At 47.1% G+C, this 20,807-nt stretch overlaps 1 protein-coding gene and 1 long non-coding RNA gene across 16 annotated transcripts in view; one reads left to right on the top strand and one right to left on the bottom strand.

Annotated features, from left to right (window-relative positions):
* Positions 1-20,807, bottom strand: part of LOC110353763 (uncharacterized) — a 315,225-nt gene that overhangs the window by 133,004 nt on the left and 161,414 nt on the right. For both annotated transcript variants that reach the window (XR_011810360.1, XR_011810362.1), the window contains one exon: positions 4,499-4,569. This is a non-coding gene — a long non-coding RNA (uncharacterized lncRNA). The remainder of the gene's footprint in view (positions 1-4,498; positions 4,570-20,807) is intronic.
* The window catches only part of PAX2 (paired box 2), a 95,649-nt gene that overhangs the window by 16,696 nt on the left and 58,146 nt on the right, over positions 1-20,807 (top strand). For all 14 annotated transcript variants that reach the window (XM_072040191.1, XM_072040189.1, XM_072040190.1 and 11 more), the window contains one exon: positions 219-416. In XM_072040191.1, the coding sequence (XP_071896292.1) occupies positions 219-416 (198 nt within the window). The remainder of the gene's footprint in view (positions 1-218; positions 417-20,807) is intronic.

Below are 20,807 nucleotides of genomic sequence, written 5' to 3'. Positions count from 1 at the left end.
GGGAGCGGCGGCTGCCGCAGCCCGGTACAGCCCGGTAGAGTCCAGTACAACCCAGTACAGCCCGGTATAGCCCCTTGGTGCCCCCACCGGCAACCCAAAGGCGGGGGGCGGTTGCCGGGGGGAGGTCGCGGGGCAGCGGTCGCGCCGGGGCAGGGGGCTCTGGGGGCGGCGGGGGGCCCGGCCGGGCACTGACCGACCGTCGTGCTCTGGCGCGGCAGGTATTACGAGACGGGGAGCATCAAGCCCGGAGTGATCGGCGGATCCAAACCTAAAGTAGCGACCCCCAAAGTAGTGGATAAAATCGCCGAGTACAAGAGACAGAACCCGACCATGTTCGCCTGGGAGATCCGGGACAGACTACTGGCCGAGGGCATCTGCGACAACGACACGGTCCCCAGCGTCTCCTCCATAAACAGGTAAGGGCGAGCCTGCAGGCACCGGGACCGGGACCGGGAGCCGGCCGGGGCGCGGGGCTCGGTCTGTGTGCAAGCCCCGGGGGCGTCTGGACGGTTTTACCTCCGTGCCCCCGGGGGAGCCGCCAGCAGCCCCGCCAGGCGCCGAGGCTCCGAGCAGAAGCCAGCCCCTGCCCGCAGCCTCGGCCGCCGGAGGCTGCCCCCGGGCCGGGCTCCCCGCTCCGCGGCTGGGCGGTGGCGGGGTCTTTCCTTCTCCTCCTCCTCCTCCCCCAGCCGCTGGGGAACGGCTTCTGTCGGTGGAGGGCCTCGGGGTGTGGGAAGGAACCGCACGACGGGCAAACAGTGGCAGATCGGGGGGGAAAGGCCAGTGATGCGGGTAGAGGAGCGTTAGCCCAGCGCACATCCCGCGGGCTGTACAAACCCCGCACAGCCATCCGTCCACCCCAGGCTGCAGGTCCTCACACCTTGGTGACACGCAGGACACTGCCCCGCACACTGAGTCACTGCACTGCTGCCGTGCGACGCGGCTGCACGCACCTCGCCCGCAGTCCCTAGGAACACAGCAATGTTTACCAAGGGTGCCTATGTAGGCACAAAGTACCGCACTGACACAGTAAGAGTAAGAATCCATGAAATTCTGCATGCAGTCCCAAATATACAGAGCTCCCCATCCAAATAAATGTACACAGGGTGTGCGTAAATATGCAAGCAGACTTCTGCAGTGCCGGCATAGAAAAAATCGCCCAAGTCAGTATATCGGTCCTCTTGATATACAGCAAGTTTAGCCAGATCTTTTTAAAACCTGGTGTATTTATAGCAAGGGAAGCAAAAAAATAAACAGCAGGGAAAACACAGTGGTATTTTTTGTCTTGCGCTTTACATGGCAGATTTATCAAAATATGTCTAATAACTCAGGCTGTGTATTTCTAAATCTGGCATCCTATATAAATGGGTTTTAATATTTTGCAAATGATATGGAATTATCCCAAATCATCTTGAAAACAGCAGGTAGAATTAGCTGGTGGAATGTACCTTGGCTAAGGAAGATTCCCTCAGACACACTGTCTCTGTAATATACTGCTAGGCTACCCTAGGAAATTATCCCTGTGTGTGCCATCTGTATTAAAATGGTTATTAAGTTATGAACAGGGTAACATAATACTGATCGGCTAATTATACACCCTCCTAAAAAACCTCCAGGTCTCTGTTACTCTCGCAGTCAGGTATTGAAATAATAACAGTTTGACATTCAGACACCTTACAAAGGCAGCTGCGGAAGGACAGCCAGCTCTCCCTGGGAGGAATTAAGCTAGTGGTACACAAGTCCAGAGGAAGGGCTCCAGAGTCTTTGGAGGCATGGCAGATGTGGACCAGAGGATCGCAGAGGCTGCTGCTGGTGCAGAGGATGTCAGCATCCCATGTCACCAAAGCCACAGCTCCATGCCTGCCGGCCCCAGCACCTTGCGGTGCCTCATGGTGTCCCGGGGAGAAGGCCGGGGACAGATTTTGCTCTCGGCTTTGCTACCAGTTTGTGTCGGGGCTTTGGGGGGCTCACACCTCAGTTTCCCCAGCCAGGGAATGAAGATTGAACCATCTCAGGATGTGGGAACAGATGTCAGCTGGATTGCGTTTATAAAATGCTTTGAGAAGGACAAGGGCTTTGTAACTGCTAAGTGTTATTGTATTAGAGAGGCTCAGCTGTGACCCACCATATTTGATTCATACTGTGATGGCATTTGAGTGTGTATGCACCAAGGCGCAAGAACGTTTTGACTTTGTGCAATCAAAGCTTTCTCTGTTCATTTAAAAAATTTGGACCCAACTTCACATTGTTCACCTTTGTATGGGGCTCCAACAGCTGTGAGAAGTGAGCCCGTAACAAGACAGGTCGCACAACTTGCAGGTCTGTGCTAGGCAAGAGCAGGTCAGAGAACTGGGAAAAAATTGCAGCAGAATAGGAAACAGCGAGCATCTGAGGGCCCGATCCTGCTGCCGTGGAAGGTAGCGCGAGCTCTGTCACTCCAGTGGCTTTGTGACTTGAGCTCACAAAACACGAGGAGAGGACTAAGCTCAAAATTCAAATACACATTTTTTTCACTCTTCCATTGTCCAAGTAAACAGAGAATTAGGTAAATGCTTTGTAACAGCAAGTTCCTTTGCATCCCCCTTACCTGCTGTACGATCACAGCCCAGAGTTCGTCCAACACTCCGACTCTGAGCCACTTCAGATAGATGACAATTTTAAAAACCAACCTGCTCGAAATATTATTTTTTTCTCAAAATGTGGGGTTTCCAAAGCAAAAATGTCAGTGGCCCAGTGTCCAGAACCATTAGAGCTATATCCATGAGCTGTTTAATATCTTGAGAATACAAACAGGCTCTTTATAGAAAAAGGTGGTTATCTAGGTCCCTAGATAGATCGTGAATACTGCACTTCAGAATGGAGATCTCTTTGTATACAGAAAACAAGTACTTCAGGTTATTACAAGATTTTCTGAAAATACATTAATTGCATTTTATCTTCGTTCTTTCTGGGTACTAGCCTGGCATTAACAGCCTTTCAGGTGAAAGACTACAAAACAGTCCTATTTCAATTCCACTTTTACAGTCTCCCTAAATCATTTTAAGAAAATTATTTTCCATTAATTATTTTTTGGTGATAGATGAATTATATATGCCTACATTGCACTGATGTGTCAGTGTTGTACTGCCAATATCAGGATGCATTTGGGACGACGTGTAACTCAGTATTGAGACATATCAGAAAGCTGTTCATATCAAACTCATGCAGAAAAAGGCCAGATATGAACTATAGCAAAAAATATGTCTTAACGACCCCCTCAAGATTCAGAAAAAAAATACTCCTCTGCCGTGTGGTAGTTTTGCTTTAATTATGGCAAAAAATCTAGACAGTAAGCTAGTTAATAAGCAAACCACACCAGAACTGACAGGATCAAGACAGAGCAGTCATCTCTACACCGGGAGCTCTCCTGTTCCCTTTTCACACATTAGCTCCTCTACATGATGAACCTATTGTGTATACATGCTCACGTATATATATACATGTATCTGTGTAAACACGCACATACAAACGGTGCATGTAATTAAGAAGCTGGCAAGTGACAGAAGGTCGTAATTCTTTGGTAAGCAATTAATGCTTACGTCAAATCACTCAAGTACCTTACTTCCTACAAGAACTTTTCCATCTATTGTATAACTACAAACAAGTTATCTTCGGTCACTCCGGTTAGAGTATTTCATCTGGATTCATATATGCCCTGCCGTAAACCTTGCAGGGGCCTTCCAACTACGAACTTGGCTGCAGACATTAATGAGAATTTTTGCTTTGTTTTGCAGCATGTACACTTAGCCTAAGAATACAGGTTTCATGGGATAATAATCATCCCTGAAAAGTCTTTTAAATTAGACAATGTACCTTAGTGGGAACAGGACTGGCAGATCATGGGCATACACTCAGGGTTGTGCAGCAAGCAATGCAACAGACGTTGTAGTTTAAGCATCATTTTCTGCCTCTCTTAACGACATGAATCCCTGACACCTACCTGCAATTTGTCCCCCTATTTCTGCTCTCCTGAGGCTGGGTTCAGGGCTAGGGACTCTCTTAGTCCTTATTCAAGGAACATGAAAGCCAAAGAATTATGAAGTTCAGTCAGCCTTCTGGATATGCTTTGGACCCTAGGTTACTAGGAGCAGATCTAGCTACTAAGTCATGGCAGAGAATAGAGTTTAGTGGATATGCTATCTTGGTCAAGCTGTTAAGTATTTTGTCAGTTTTCTCTTATGCACTGAGTAAACGTTAATTTTTAGTGTTATGTGATTGGTTTGGGGAGATATTTTTTGTTACATTATCTGACAGTCGGCTAGTGATTCCCAGTTAAAGCCTCCAATAATGACTGCTTTTTTAAAACACATACGGAAAGATACACGCATTGATCCAGGTTATAATAACCAGTGAAATATACTTGTGCAATGAAATACTGAGCGTGTGGCCAATGTCAATGGCCATGGGCAGGCCTGTAGCTCGGAGCACAGCACAGCGCATTAGGAGATCAGCTTTCTCTTACCAGTTCTGCCGTCAGCTTTCTGGCTGATCTTGGTCAGGTCACACGGACTCCTTATGAGGCTGCTTTACCACCTGTAAAATTAAAATAACAGTATTTAGCTACCTTTGTAAAACACAGTGCGATCTTTCATTAAAAAATCCCATGCAGTTCAACACAGTAAGAAGGAAAGGCTCGAAACTGGACCTGGGTTGTCTTACATCAGCCGAGGCTTTTGCCCACGCAAGGGAGTGAGAATTGAACAGAATCTCAGCTGAGGTAAACGTAACATCTCGAGACAAACAATTGAGTCTGGAACAAGGCAGGCATATTAGGGCATGTTCTGTGTCATATGCGGAAGAAATCAATGTTATGCAAACAGAGCTTTCTGAGTCACTCTCGCTAGCCTAGCTTGAGAGTTTCCCCAAAGGACACCACAGCCAAAGTCACCGGGTATCTCTCCCTGTCCTTCCCACCGAAGTAGTGTGGCACTCTAGGAAAACAGTATCTCTAATGGCAGCTTGTTCATACTGACCAAAACCAGCGACAGCTGCACGGTCTGCAGTGAAAACTAGGAAAATTACATAGTGTATGACCAGCAAGTGCATGTGTCACACAAACCTATCACTACTATCAATATTTAGTAGCCTCATGTCCATTTAGCCAACAGAGAGGCCAAGGATTAGACTGGCCCCGTAAACTGGCTTAGCCTCTGACTGGCAATGGGTTGGTGCAAAGCAAGGGCGAAGAAGCCTTGTCCGACAGCACGCAGCATAATTTACCAGCTCTCATACCCTGGCACCCCTTAGTACATGCAGAAGAAACTCGGGATCCTAGCAGGGATTCTCTTGTCTTGCTGACACTAAGTGCAAGGTCCCCATTCAATTTCCTGCATCAGGGCATGCTCTTAAGGTAGAAGGCTTCTACCAGCACTTGCTTTTGGCTGAGCAATGAATGCAATTGGGTCACACAGGGCTTCATTACAAGGAATATACTCCTTTAAATTCAGATTCTTTTCCATCAGACACAAACCTGGTATTATCTTCTTTTCATCATTGCAAATAAAGGACAGGCTCATAAAGCAGAGGTTACAGACAATGTTACTGCAGCTGAAAGAGTAAATGAACGCTCGCAGCATTTCTCTTTGTCTTATTCCTCATATCTGGCCACTGGAAGGTTGTATGGTGGTAACTACAATAAGCTAGCCGCATTTTTCCTGGTTTTCATATTACGCAGATATTAGCTCAACAGAGGCAGTTTGTGAGTAGAAGTGGCCGTGACTGGGAAGTTTTGAGCTCCCTGTTCTGTGAACCTCAGAGCGCAGAACCCCAACAGTCTGTTTATCATCTAAAAATCCCAGCCCTTTCTTTTTGTATACATGTACAGAAAGGTTGATTTTTGTTGGAAGTTAAACATTTTCAGGCTTTTGCATCTAGTGAATGATTGCTGCATTCTGTCATAGAGGTAGCTGCATTTCAGTGCTGGGTGAATGAGCCTTATGGAGCTAAACCTCATTTACCAGAATCACTATTATGTGAAAAAACTCATTTGACTTTGGGAGAAAAGAGGAGAAAATATAAGTGGCTTGGCCAAGCAACGACGAGGTGGTGAGAACAATATAGTCATCTGAAGGGCACAGTCCATCCAACAGGAAAAGAATTATTCACGCTTAAACAAAGCAGTGTAGCCAGGAATGAAGGGAGGGAAATAAGAAAGGGAACATTTAAGTGGTAGCAGAAGGCACCTCCTGATATGGAGGTCCATTAAGTTGTGGAATTGCATCCCACAGGAATTCCTAATTTCTTGGAATATATATAACTAGGTGGCATTAATAACACAAGCAAACATACAATAAGAAATAATCTTGTGTTGGCTAAAGAGATAGATAATGCTCTAGCAGGCCAGCTGGACCCTTTATGATACGATGACACGATGCATACAAAACAAAGTCATGTTTTCAGCCATAGATCAAGTATCTCAGAAAACCTGTCTCTGATCCTGAAGCGTATTCAAACAAAAGATTTCCATATTACTTGAATGAAAAGATAAGACTTCAAAACAGTTGAATAAGGCTGGGCTTTACTTTGATTAACTTGCCATGGTCTTTAATTAAGGCATGCTGAAATTCGAATGGAGTTTAGGCTCACTTCTTGCAATCAGAAAAATATTTAGGGATCCCAATTTGTCACAGGTCTCTATAAATGGACAGGGACTTTCAGAAGCATTTACCACTGGCCTGACAACAGCGCAGCTAACTAGGACTTGAGGAAATCCTGTCTGTGTGTAGGTGGCTCTGATAATGATTACTACTCCTGAAAGCGTCAGAAAGGTTTGAGTTTCGCTCCCGAACAATTGTTCTATAAACTGAGAGCTAATGGGAATGAGGATTTTTCCACTGTAATAGCAATTAATCTAGTGCAGCCTGTACATGCGTGGACATATTTACCAGTCCCAGCTGATTAAAAATGCTAAGGCAGAGCCCTAAATTGTGCAATTGGCATACAAATCATGAGTGCCTGTAATACAATGTGGGTTTGCTTTTACTTGTTTTCTCTTTTTTACTTCAAAATTTTAGAGGGATTTGGGTAGCTGACTCCCATTAAGTGAATTTAAAAACACCTCAACAATGCAGTCCTTTGAGTCTTCAGGGAGCCGACAGGACCCTTTTCAAGCTCCCGAAAGCCCTGGAAACATCCCTTATTAAATGAGAACTGAAATTCTCATGCTATCGCTTGACTAGAGGAGCTGGAAAACCAACAACAAACACCGTTAGGCTTGTGATGAAATACTAGACAGTATGATATTCAGCGTTAGCCTCCAATTTTCTCTAGCGCCAGTAACTGAGAGCTGATTTTGTAGCACTTATATGGCTATCTACCCAGCTGAAAATCACAAATCTAATCACTTGGTTTCCAAACTCCTCAGAGTGCACTTACAAATATTCATTTCCAATCAATTTGCACCTGCTAATATTTCTGAATGCTCACATGTGATGACAGAGTCAGAAGCAATGCTGGTGCTTCCTATTTCTATTGCAATAGCATAAAGAGGCTCTGTGCATAGATCACAGCCCATTGTCCAAAACAGGCACAGCGTAAATAGGAATTTCTTTTGAGAGATTCTTTTAGAAAATCACCATATACGTGTGTCTTTCTTTACACCATCCCCTTAACATCTATGAGGCTCATCATTCAGACAGTCCTCGAGGTTTCAGGGATTAAACAAACATCTTTGTCTGCTAAAAGGAATGAGCTATCCGGTCAGAGCTCACCCACCAAAGCCAAGTCTAGGTAAAAGGCAGAGCAAAACTGGAGAGCCCTCTTCTTTGGGCTCTTATCTGACAAGACTGAGGGTGAATGCTGGCTAGACTGCGACAGCCTCCCCCCTCTTCCCCGATAAGTAGGCATATAAATAAATAAATAAACGGCATCCTAACTGCACTGAGAACTCAATAAAACAATCACATCAAATATGAGGAGGTATAAATCTCGCGTCTGCACAGGTAACCCACTCAATTGCTTTTATTATGGCTCAGTCTGACTCCATTTATTACCATCCGTGGCCTGGGTGAAGGATGTTTGCATGGAGGGTGGTCTCCTGGTGAAATCTTATCCCCAGAGCAGTGACAATCAGCCCATACAGAGGTGGATTTTGGTGGGGAGACCAAAGGCAGATCCATCTGTCTGCATGAAAACCAATCAATAACCCTGTAACTAGACCTCTTGTCGCTGGGAAATGGACAACACAATAGTTCAATCCTGGAGCCATAGGAGAGAAATAGCTGTGGTTGGAGTGTGAAGAATGACGGGATGTATGCATGATGCGTTTGAGACTTACGGACAGAGCATGTCTGTCCATCTAGATACTGAGGAGTGACGGGATAGGGCTAAGGCAGAGGGCACATTTATATATATTGTAGGCAAACGTTGGTGCGTTCAGGGGTGGGTATGGGGAAGGAAAAAGGACAGAGTTATATTGCATTTTTTATAGGACATTTATATGGGGACTGTGAGTGCAATGCAGATCTGTACCTTCAGGGAAATATGCCTGCTGGCTGGATATTACATATGAGTATTTTGGTATATGGCAGGGAATGTGTATCTCTTGGCAGGCACGTAGACGGTGACACAAAGCACTGGTAGGCTAAAGGAAACATAGGCAGGAGTTTGATGTGGTCGGGGAAGGATATTCCTTTGTCCTCTGTCTGGCTTGGGATTTATGTGTGTACTAGTTTTGACAGAGAGGAGAAAGAGCGATGTGCCAAAAGCCTGAGCTAACGGCCTGTGAGTTCACAGATACGCTTCCCAGAAAATGCTATGTATGAAACATTTACCCAAACCTCACTGTTAAATCAGGAGAGGAGATTCTGGTGGCTTGTCTCTGCCTGTATGAAAAACAGAAGTAGGACATTCCTTGCTGCTGCCATCCTCTAGCTCCGCAATTCTAGCAGCATTTCTAAAACTTTCACAGCATACCATTCCCCAGACTTTTAGCAACTCCCCATCACACACACACGCATGCCTACAGGGAGACGGTGGAGTTTGCCTCTGCTAAATAATTTCTCCTGGGAGCCCGTTTAGTTTTCCTTCCTTTGGTTCCCTTTTGCACAGTTCTTCTCCTCCCAAGGTAAGAGCCCTTCCCTCTCTGCAGGGCGCCAGGCACGGGGCTGACCTCCCATCCCTGGCTGGGAGGTAAATGGCATCGAGGCCAGCTATCAGCTCTGGCCAAACTGCCCATCACTGTATTGCGCTGGAGAGGGCTGGTAGCCAGGTTTTGCAAGGCAGATTGATGTCTGTTCATCATTTACACAAGGAAAAGCACAGACTGCGACAAGATGACAAAGTCACAAATGAATACCTGCCAGACAGGATGCTCGGCACCACCTTTCGTCGCAGGGCAGTTTAAATGATTCTGGCAGCAGCGCTATCCCAGCCCTTCAGCTCCCAGAACCAGCCCCCATTTCCTTCATACAGCTTCTGTTTCTTCAAGCTGGCGGAAACATGAGGGCAACCTCACTACCCAATGCCCACGGTCGGGCACTCACTTTAAAATTGTGAGAGAGTCTTTGGGCACTCACCCTGGGGCCATCCTTAAAAGGACTACTGCTTTTCAGCATGCTCGTGCTTCTCTAGAATTTCTTTTAAAAACAGTTTTTGATCACCTGCCTTTAAAAAGAATGACTGCTGAAAACGTAGCTATGTAACACTGCCCGCTGCAAATATTTGCCTAGATTTGGGCCCAGGAAACCTTTCTTTGTTGATTAAATTTAGGCTTTTGAACTTGAAAAAATATTCATTTATGCAGAAATTATCCATACAAAACAAAACAACATTTCTTTATAAAATGAATAGTAAAGAGAGGATATCTAGAAGAGCGGAGGAGAGGAAGGAATAATATTTTTGAAGAAAAGGAACCCACACTTGCACGCTGTGAGGGCATAGGGGAAGTGTATGGCTGGGACATGCTACAGACAAATGGACCAGGGCTGAGCAAACAGAGACAAAGTGGAAAATGAATAATGCCACAAATTCCCTCTCCCTAGCGAACAAACAGCAAATTTAGGGTTTTACAGAGATGATGTTTGTGGTGCTGCCTCTGACAGAGACAGACAGCTACACCACGAGGCTTGCAGAGCGTGGGGAGAGCACAGCTGGGTGGGGCTGCTGGGAGGAAAGGGCATAAGATAATGATGGAGCAAAAGGCCACGGCGGACTTGACTTGGGTATTGTCAAAAGCAGACCTGCCGTGGTTTTACACAGGCAGCCTTGGCCGCTGTGCCAAACAAGATGCAGAGACTCGTCCAGTCCTGATACCCAACTCCCTTACATGGCTCTCAGAATTCCACTCCCCTTTGTGGATTACATGAATTTTTGTGACCTGAGGGGATGTTTGAAGAAAAACACACGACTATGGGTGACTGCCTCTCTGAGACAGATGGGCTCCTGGTGCCCAGCAGGCAGAACTGGCAGGGCTGGTGGCACAGGGAGACGTGGAGCAGAAGGGAGCGTGGCCCATTGCAGGTGGACACGTAGGCAGGGAAATGCCCCAGCACAGTGAAAGGCAGGGGATAAAGCGATCCTGGGGAACACGGTCTTTGGAAGAGTGCAAGAGGAGGGAGCCGGCCATGTAAACGAAGCCTTTGTACTGCCCAGAGCACCACCTTTCCCATCTGAAAGCACCTTCTGCAGTATTTGAATGTGCTACTGGATCATTCTCTGCTCAGTGAAGTAATTTGAGCATGGAAACCTGCATGCATTTGTGTAGATAGACCGCCGGGTCTCTATTGTTCCTCCAGACAATCTTCTCTGTAATGGATATTTGGGTTGGACATGCCCTATACCCCATGACATGTGTACGAGGAGGAGCGTGGGTGTATCACTAGGGCAACACGTCCGGCTGGGAGTATAGGCTGATAGCAAGTGTGTGTTCCTGCTCTGGGGAAGAGCTAAGAAGAGTCTTATCCATGGAAACAACGCTGTAACCCCGCAGTTACATGCTAGGGGGTACAGGAGAGAGCAGAGCACGGCAGTGCACATCTCTGCAAGCCTGCGCAGTTCCGTGGGGCTCTGCAGAGGTTTCTGCGTGCCTGCGGTGCAGCGGGTTGGCTGCTGGCAAGGCGTGGGTGTGCTGCTGCACCGTGCCTCTGAATGGATCAAGGGGCCAGCAGCGCGCTGTGCGTTTTTTGGTAGTTCTTTTGGGACAGAGCTGGGGGTAAGGTGATAACGTTAGCCACACCATGGCTGTGCTGAGCATGAAGCATCCATGAGGCAGGCAGTGCCCGCTAGCACAGGATGCTTGCAGCAGTGCGTGTGAGTGCAGGGTCCTGCACTTCTTTGGAGCCCTAGCAAATCTGAGGGAATACGGGTGCCGAGGGCAGGATGTGTCTGGAAGGCTGTGGATGCATGCTAGCTCATCTGAGGCACAACCCAGCACTGCAGCAAGCGGTACCCGGGGAGACTGGGGCAGGGGGTACACTGAAGGCAGTATTTCTAACGAGAGCCATAGTTTAATGCATTGGACTCTGCCCTCCTCTCCTCTCCCCTCCCCTCCCACTCTTCTCCTTATTACCCAGGTTATCTTGTTTGGGTTAAGAGGCCAATTTCAACAGACTATAATTGAAGAGTGAAGAGAATCTGATAAGATAAGGAAGGGACATCATTCCTCAAGGGATCAATAGAGGTTTCATGTTCCTCCTTCCCCTGCTGTGTCCCTAACACGCTAACGCTGTGCGGCCGTGGGCCTGGTTTATTTGCTCTGCTTGTCTGCAAGCCAGAAAAGGAAGTGTGGGAGCAGGGGGCGGCTGCCGGCCCCATCTGTCACACGGCAGAGCAGGGCAGGGGCATTACGAAGGGACAAGGGGGATGGCGGGGCTGCGTGCGAAGAAAAGGACAGGGCGATAGGGGACCCGCTGAGAGCCAGGAGTCGCTGGTGGCACTGCGGGCACAGCACAAAGCAGCCCCCCCGGGAGCTCCCACCCCACACAACCACAGCGGGGCCCACCTACGGGAGCTCAGAAGCTGGGGGATGAGCCAAGAGGTCGGCACAGTGCAGGATGGGATCTGCATCCCATGCGGGAAGGCTGGGCCAGCTTCTGGAGAGCTTGCAAGTCAGAGGGGTCTGCGGCTAAGATATCTTCTTCCAGCTGATTTCTTTTTTATTTTTAACACCCAGAGAAACAGACGCTGAGAGCCAGTCAGTCATGCAGTGAGCATGTGGCAGAGTTGGGAATACAACCCAGATCCCCTGACTCCCAACCTCAGGCTTTAACCAGCAGACCATGCTTCCCTCTAAGCCACCTTGAACTTTCCTCAGTGAGGATGGGGGCTACTAAGCCTCTGCGGGCTGCAGTTTACCAAGCTGTCAGGAGTGTGCTCACTGGACCGCCTCACCAGAGACAGCCTTCCTCACGCACGCTAAAAAAGTTGAAAAGAAATTCATTTCATGGCCGGTGGTTGCTTAAAAAAGGCGATTCCAGCATATGTATGTGATAAATGTTAACTGTGCATTAATCGCATTAAAGAGGACCCTATAAACTTTTCATTTCTAATTAAATTCTGGCCGGTGATTCTGGCGAAGCCAGCACACTCCGGGCCTTTGTTTATGTGGAAAATTAAAATGCAAATACAATGGAATTTATTTCCATTACTAGAGTGATATGCTGGGCTCCTCTGTTTAACAGCCTCCAATTATTTTCAAGCAGGTCTCTCTCCCTCACTCCCTCCCTCTCTCCCCCTCCCCACTCCCCTGAGATGCTGCGACCCCGGTGTGTGGGGCAGGAGCTGGTAAAGCACCAGGAGGGCTGTGGACGGGGTCATCTATTCTAGGCCAAGGGCAGGCAGGAAAATGGAGGACGAAGGGTGAAAGGAAAAAAAAGGAGTGGGAGAGCACAAACAAGGAGGCAGGGAAAGCAGCAAGGCACAAGCTAGTGCAAGGGGCAGAAGGGAGTTACCTGTTAGCAACCTCACTGAAAAATATAAGCTAAATTCCTTGGCTCACTGAATCCTGGCTGTATAGGTGGTATTTCGGTGATAGGATAGAGTCGAGAGCTTTCCCCGGAAGTTTTCTGGGTCTTTCACAGTCTTTCGTATATACTTGTGACTGCTGCTGAGCCAAATCCTGGTGGCTGAAGGAGCACAGAGCAGACCCAGCACCAGACACATTGCCTGCACAGAGCAAATAAATCCGGGCAGCAGTGACACACAATCATCGGCAGAGAAATAACTGAGCTCCCCTGCCCATTTCCAAGGGACCGAGTGTGGCTCAGCTTAGGGCAGCAGCACACAGCATGCACACACCAGCAGCCACCACACAAACACAGACTCCCTGAAGCCTGAGATACTTGCACACATGTCCGACTAAATGCAGCTGACAGGTCCGACTGACTGTGATTCCCCACGTGAGACACTCGGCCGAGTCAGATGGGAGCACCTTGGGCAGTCGCACCCAGCGTAGGCACCTGCAGACACAGGTGCCCTTCTCTGTGTTAACAGCCAGAAATTTAGGGCACAGACACTTATCCAAACCGATAACAGACAAGCCCTAGCTAAACTCCTGAGTGTGCCAGCCAGTGCACATGCATCTGGCCGCTCACACAGCCCCAGAAATCCAGCGGTGAGCACAGGCACTCCCTGCTGCTCCTGGAGGCAGGCAGCCGCGCGGCCCTGGAAGGAGAGCTGGGGATGTTCTCTGCTCGCATGTGAGCATCTTAAGGAATCACCTAGTGTAAGTGATCCTGCCCCGGCCGAGACAGGGAAACAGGAGAAGGACACATTCACTTACGACGGTGAAAAGAGGCCATTACCCAGTCAAACAACCCAATCCCTGACATCATTATTCAATACACAGGAGCCCTGAAATGCACACTAACTCAATCACAGAGACACACGATTACAAAATAATACTGATGGAATCAATGAAACAGACATGTGGTCATACAAAGCACACACACCCCGGTGTTAATACACAATAATAGCTGCCCAACAAGCGAATACAAAACAGCCATTCAAAAACACAATGGCAAAACACGTGGCCTGCGCTCCAAGGGGACTTGGAAACTCTGCCAACGACCTCCACCTTTGTTGAAGGGGGCTTGCAGCAAAACTTGGGGTGCACCTCAAACCTAGCTCTTGTCAGGCTAGTGAGCACCAGGCAGCAAGAGCCCAAAGGATGCGTGCACTGCGTGTGCCTGTGCTGGGAGGATGGTGGGTGGCTGCCCGGTGCCCTACAGCACAACGCAGCCACTCTCACCACAGGCATGAGTGCACCGTGTTCAGGACTCACTGTAACGCAAAGTTCAGGACTCTGTAATACAAGGAGAACCTACTGTATGGCCCTAATGCAACACAGCCACACGTTGCACACACACACCCCTCAGCACCCAGAGCAGCAGGAGCATCCCACTCAGGTGCCTCAGCAGACAACCAAATCCTCTCCCCAGGCCGTAGTAGCACACTCAGACATGCGCCCAGAACACCCCCAGGGCCCCAAATAACAGAGACCCACAGACCCCCAGGGCGTACTAAGCCAAGCACTTCCCAGGAGACCCAAACAGCCACTCCTGCAAACCCTACGGGGTCTTACAGTGAGGGAGACAGGGCACCCTTCTTTGGGGTCTCCTCCCTGGCACAGCAGGCATCGGCTACCAGCAGGCTGTGTGTAACAAGGGGCTGCTATTGGAAGTGACAGCGGGGACGGGGGAAGACTGCTGGCTGTGGCGTGCGTGGTGTGTGCACAGGAATTCCCCTTCCTCTACCAAGTGCGGCTGTTTGTAGCCATTAAAAAGCCCAGGTCCTCATGCTGGGTGTTCAGTGAGTATTGATTCAGTCTGCAAGCAATTTTAATATTTCTTCAGGGACTTTCCAGCAACAGCACAAGTCATTAATTCACCCTCCCAAATTGCTTATTCAATAGCAGGAACATGGCTCCTGAATAAAGTCCCAGAATTTATGTGACTCGCATGAGTCAGGAGGTCAAACAACTGTTATGGAGCGAAGTTAAAAATCCAAATAAAATATTGACACTTTTTTGGGGAGTGGGAGGAGGGGAAGTGGGGGAAGGGGAAGAAAAGGTATTTAAAATAGGGTTTTGTTGCAATGCCCCCAGGATAAGGAATGGAAAGAGATTGAAGACAAGTTGGAGTTTGTAAAATCAATGGGATTTATTGCATATCCGCTTGGCATTTAATAACTCCTTCCTTTCCACCTCCCCCTGCTCTGTACACGCATGGGGGAGAAACTCTCACAAAGCCACCAGGAGCCAGCCTGCCAGCACACAGCAGCGCTGCAGCACCCGACAGCTCCCTAGGGCCAGGGCCCCATCTCAGATGGGCTGCATTTCCCCCGCAGTAGGCGGGGGTCCATGCCCACAATCTTTGTTGGTGGAGGGAAAAAAAAGAAAAAAAAAAAAAGAGGGGAGAGGAAACTGAGGCACAGAACAAATTAAGAGCCTGCTCAGTCACAGAGCCCACTGACCGCAGGCTGGGCTATGACCCAGGGCTCCCAACACCCAGGCATTTGTTTTGCCGCTGAAGGATGCTGTCTTGTAAGGGAACACAAGCACACAGTCATGGGCACCAAACGCAAGGCAGCATCCATCTCACCAGAGGGACTCCCACAGCACCTCGGTACAGCCCCACAGAATAGCTGTGCCCGCAGACACCACACAGGCACATCCACATGCAGATAGATGCACAGCCAGACACAAACATATACATGCTTTTACTGAGCTCATTGCTATTCAGAGAGCACTGCAGCCAGATTACACAGAAGTAGGAACATACCTGCAGACTGACACACATGCAAATGAACGTGCGGACAGGCACACATGCTCTGGTACAGCAGGCTAGCCTTGCGCATCTGCTGTGCATATATACATATGCACACACATATAAGTCATGCAAACTGCTGTCTGCTACAAATTTAGCTTTTACATACAGTGGCCTCCTTTCAGCTAGTTGCACTGAAATGGACGCCCAGATGCACTCAGATATATTAATTAATATAATTGTGCAGAATGTATGGGACTGTCTCATTATATCAGACTGGTAACTGTTTCAATCAAACTGTTCTAATTTTATACCAAATCTCTGAGCCTGTTGTACCCACAAACCGATATCTATTCATTAGCACTAGCTCCATAATGAAACAAGCAGACAAAAATCTAGCTAACCACAGAACTGAAGAGTACTTGATGGCTTAGGTATTCAGGTGTTTTTGTTTGTTTGTTGTTGTTTGCTTGTTTTTCTGGTTGGCTTCTTAGCAAAGATTTAGGTCAGGCCCTTTATGTGAGTTAAGATTTTATCCAAATGCAGTTTTCCAAGTGCTTTTTTGCATTGTGACAAAAATAACAATTGCCTATGTTTTCCTCCTAAGCTGTGTTTTGACCAAATATACAGTGTGGTTGAAATTTAGGCAAGGTAATGAGACACTTGAAATTTCCGTAATTATGCTTTCAAAGATTAATATTTTTGCACAAAAGATGCTTCTGTATTAGTTCTCAGATTGCTTTGTTCACAGTTTGTTTTGCAACTGCTCTTTAAAAAAAGAGCAAGATAAGATCTTTGGACTACCACGTGCAACCTCTGGTCTTCTTTGACCACAAAATATTCAAGAAAAAATATAAAGCTAGTATAGTTTTGTAAATACTATTGCCTGTGCTCCTCTGTATGCCTCTATCTGTAAGTCCTGATTGCATCCAATCTGATCCCTACGCAAAGCTGGATGAAACCATGAAATAAATTCTAGATGAACAGGTAGTTAGCTCAGCTTAAGAGGATCATGCTTGAAAATAATGTAACTGGATTAAAATCACTAGATGTTCGTTAGAATATCATGACTTCCCAAAAGAATACCTTGCAATTCGCCTGAGCCCAAAACAATACAATACTCCTTTGCAAAAACTTGTGAAGTTTGAATAATTAAATATTTACAACTCACATCTTCAGACAGGGCTGAACAATCGGTGAACCTCTTCTGGGCTTGCACCAGCTAGCACTTGTGTCAGTGCACCAAGCCCTGGGCCAGTCAGTTGTAGAGCCCAGAGATCGGCTCCCTGGAGCTCAGACACCATGAGAAAAGCTGCCAGCACAAGGAGGTGGGGATGAGGAAGCTCTTGCATGTGTGGGAGGATCACTTAAACAGCGTGGCTCTTGGGAGGCTGTTTGTCAATTTGGAATTGCTGAAGGCATCGCAGCTGAGATGGTTTCATTGACAGGGAATAGGCAACAGGCTTGCTTACACATGGACGAACAACAAAATTAATCTGAATTAACTTAGAAAGTGCATTGGTTAAAACCATTAAGACATTGTTTGGATGCTCATTCAAAATCTGAGTGTCCCAAATTGAATTTAGTTTACTTTATTTCCAAAGTGAATTAAGCCAAACTAAATTAAGCTGCCTTAATTCTAAACAAGGGAGTCAGAGGTGTAATGCAGTTTAACTAGACCACTTTAATTTCACACTTCCAGCTAATTCAAATTAGTTATTTTGCATAGCCATTTGTAGGTAAACCCTTAGACTGCTACCTCCTATGGACAGAGACTGTATTTATACCAGGGGTAGGGAAACAGAACCCAGGAGTGCAGTGAATTCTCTGCCAGCCATTGTGATCGTTTTAGAATGGGATCTGAGTAACAGCTTGCTCAGGACCCACCACAATCCATAGCTCTGCACTTGGTCAGATGGATGTAGGCATGCAATTAGGAGTAAAACAGATCCATATTCACAGACTTATACAGATAGGCAAATGTAGACATAGGTATGGGCCTCTTAACATAGCAAGGTGCAACGTAAATTATATATCCGTGTTGATACATATGAGATACTACGTAATGGGTATTATAGCCTTGTTACAGATGAGTTTAGACAGTTATGACTTACTGTTTGCAATAACTGTACTTGGTGCTGTACAACAAGATCAATATAGCTAGCTGGTGATGGCTACAACCACAGATCCGAGCAGCCTATCTGCCCATTAAGCTCTGTTAAAAACTGTAATGGTTGAATAAATGTTTATTAATTCTTCATGGGGTCTGACTACAATATGTGACCCAAATGTTTAACTACGTATAGCCACAGTTATAAATACAGACCTGTAGGCAAAGACAAACAAGTACGCACACCACTGTATGATAAATTACAACAAACTAAGAGACAAATGCCAGTGCTCTCAGGCCACAAACAACACAGATACAGAAACAAACACAGAGCTCATATTGTCTGAAGTTCAGACTTGTCAGCGACTTATAAGAGCCAGGCAGGCTGGCTACAGGTCTGTCCTTTCCTTACAGAAAGCTAGGAAAACCAGCCTGCTGTCTCTGGAGGTGGGTCACAGCTTTCTGCTGGGGGTCTGTGCTGCTCCCTGGAGCACTTGCCTGGGGCTGGCTGCTTTGGGCAACGTGAGAAAGAGGCATAAAGAATAAGGAGAGCAGTAAGGGCTAGGACAGGAAGGGGAAGATTCAGGAGCTTTGTGGAAATTTCCGAATTTTCCATCTGATTTTAATTTTGAATCAGTGCTTTAATAAAATCCTACACCTACTTGCAGGGTAGCTGGAACCTGCTGTTCCATATATTATTTTACTTCTTGTTTTTTGGCATAGCTTCTTGTTCACCTTTAAAAAATCATTTTAAAGGGAAAAAATATTTTTTTCCATTCTGATAGGCTGAAGTCCTCCCTATTTTTTTTTTTTTACAATTTATTTAAAACCCGATGTAGAAATTGCCTTAGATCTAAACTGACACATTCCCCGCACAGTTTTGGTTTTGATTTTGGTCAAAGACCACCTTCTACTGGTAAGGGCTTCATTCTGAGACTTTTGCCAGTTCTGATAAGCATAAGGAAGGCCCACGCCACAACACCCCCCCACACACAGGACCACTTTCTTATCCAACACTCAAGCGAACTGCAGGGGAGCATTCTGCAGAATGCAGAGATAACACACTGCTAATACAGAGATAAAACACTGCCGAGCCCCGGAATTAAAAAAAAAAAAAAAAAAAAGTCCTGAGTGAACAGCCTCAAAAACTGAGAGATTGCCATAAAATCTGCAAGACTGTAAATAAGAATGTATTTGTTTTTTTTTTTTTCTTTGCCTCTGGTTCTGGCCCTTTGGGAGACAGCCAGGTCCCAATTCCACCTGTTCTCTGCAGTCGTGAAAGCCAGAAATACCTTGGTTTTAAAAGAAGGCTGAAATTTGCACGTAGTTGCTTATCTTCAAGATCTGACATTTTATATAAAATACTACATATGGCATAACTTGCAAGACAGTTGGGAATGTTATCTACAGCTATCTGCTGCCTCCCAGTCCAAGCCTCTTTTCTAGTACACACGTCTTCTGTTAATCAAAATGAACATCCACAAGGAATTCGGCACAGACTCCTGAATTTTAATAACTGAAAATGGGCTCAAAGCAAAGCTTTCAATTAAAACTTCCCGTGCTCCAGATTAAGATATTTAACCTTGGCAAGCCCATGTGTTTCTGTAGGTCTCTTTAATTCACCTGCTGGCACAGCCGCTGTTGCGACAGCTCCAGCGCGTGCTGTGCAGCAGTCACCAGCGTGCTGGCGGCTCGCGGGGCTGCCGCCTTCGCCAGGGCCGTGCTGGTGTGGCCACGCTGCTAGCAGGACCCGAGCCGGCTGGTCCCTAGGTGACAGGAGACATTGCTTCAGCCTGCAGTCACTGATGGACTCACTCAGAAAAGGATCAGTTACTAAGAGCTGAAAGATTTTTGTGTCTTTTCACTGAACGTTTCTCCTGCTAGCGAAGGGGATGTGGCCACTGGCAATGCTTTTCTCCCACTCCCTTCCTGTGTCTTCTTGTATTTTTTGAAGCTTTTGGTCATTTGTTGCTGAGGCTGTACGTTTGTTGAGGGGGAATGATAGCTCTGTAGCTGCTGGGATGGATACTCTTGTGCGTGCTCTGAGTTGAACATCTGCTCCATGGTTGCCTATAGCACCAGAATTTGGACTTGATGAGCCTGGTGGTTCCTCCCAGGCCTGTGTTTCGACAGACAAAACTAGCAGAACCCTGTTTGTCCTTTAAGATTTCCTTAATTTGCCTTAAATTTGGGATGTCAAACATCTACACCCAATTTGTTTCCAATATTTTGTAAAGTGAATGACATCTTCTAGATGTTTGGATTGTAATGCATTTCTGGGTTTCCTGACTGCAAAGAAAGCCTTCCAAACGTGAACTGAGTATAATAAAAGTAGAAACACCTGCCTGAGGACATTTCCATGCTGCAGTCACCGCCTGACTGCAGCTCATGTAGATAGGCTTTAGCCAGCTGTAAGCCAGCCAGCCCGGGTCCCGACGGCCGTGCAGCCACAGCTCTGCACACTGCAGCTCCCCAGTGCGCCTGCAGCCTCCCGGCTGGGCTCTGCACCCCCGTGCCAAGGGCTAACACAAAGCCCCTTGCGTGACTGGGAAAATGTTTCTCAAAGCCTAACACAGCAATTTATTCTGGGAGGTCAGGGTAGGCCTGGGGCTGTCAAACCCATCCGTACCGGTGGCACGAAGCTGGGTGGCACTGCTCACAGGCGGGCCAGTGCCCTGCCTGGCGGGTCTCCCTGCCCCCAGGAGGCATCCCTGGCCTCACCTTTCTTCCCTTCCACCCCTCTTCCTTACGTCTCGACTCGTACGGTGCAGCGCAGCAGTACTGGAATGGGCAGAGATCTGCTAGAAGCTGCACGTTAATGCTCTGCTCAAATTAAATGAAATAAAACCGTATGGTGTCATCATGGGTCACTGATTTAAAACAACAAAAAAATCCTAGCTCCTCTCTAAGCCCTTCAGATAGTAAAACTGCTGCTGTGATTCTGTCTCCTCAGAGTGCAG

The sequence above is a fragment of the Anas platyrhynchos genome, chromosome 6 (genome assembly GCF_047663525.1).
Source record: "Anas platyrhynchos isolate ZD024472 breed Pekin duck chromosome 6, IASCAAS_PekinDuck_T2T, whole genome shotgun sequence".
NCBI lineage: Eukaryota > Metazoa > Chordata > Aves > Anseriformes > Anatidae > Anas > Anas platyrhynchos.
Note: the sequence above shows the minus strand (reverse complement) of the source record. Positions and strands in the feature narration are given on the sequence as shown.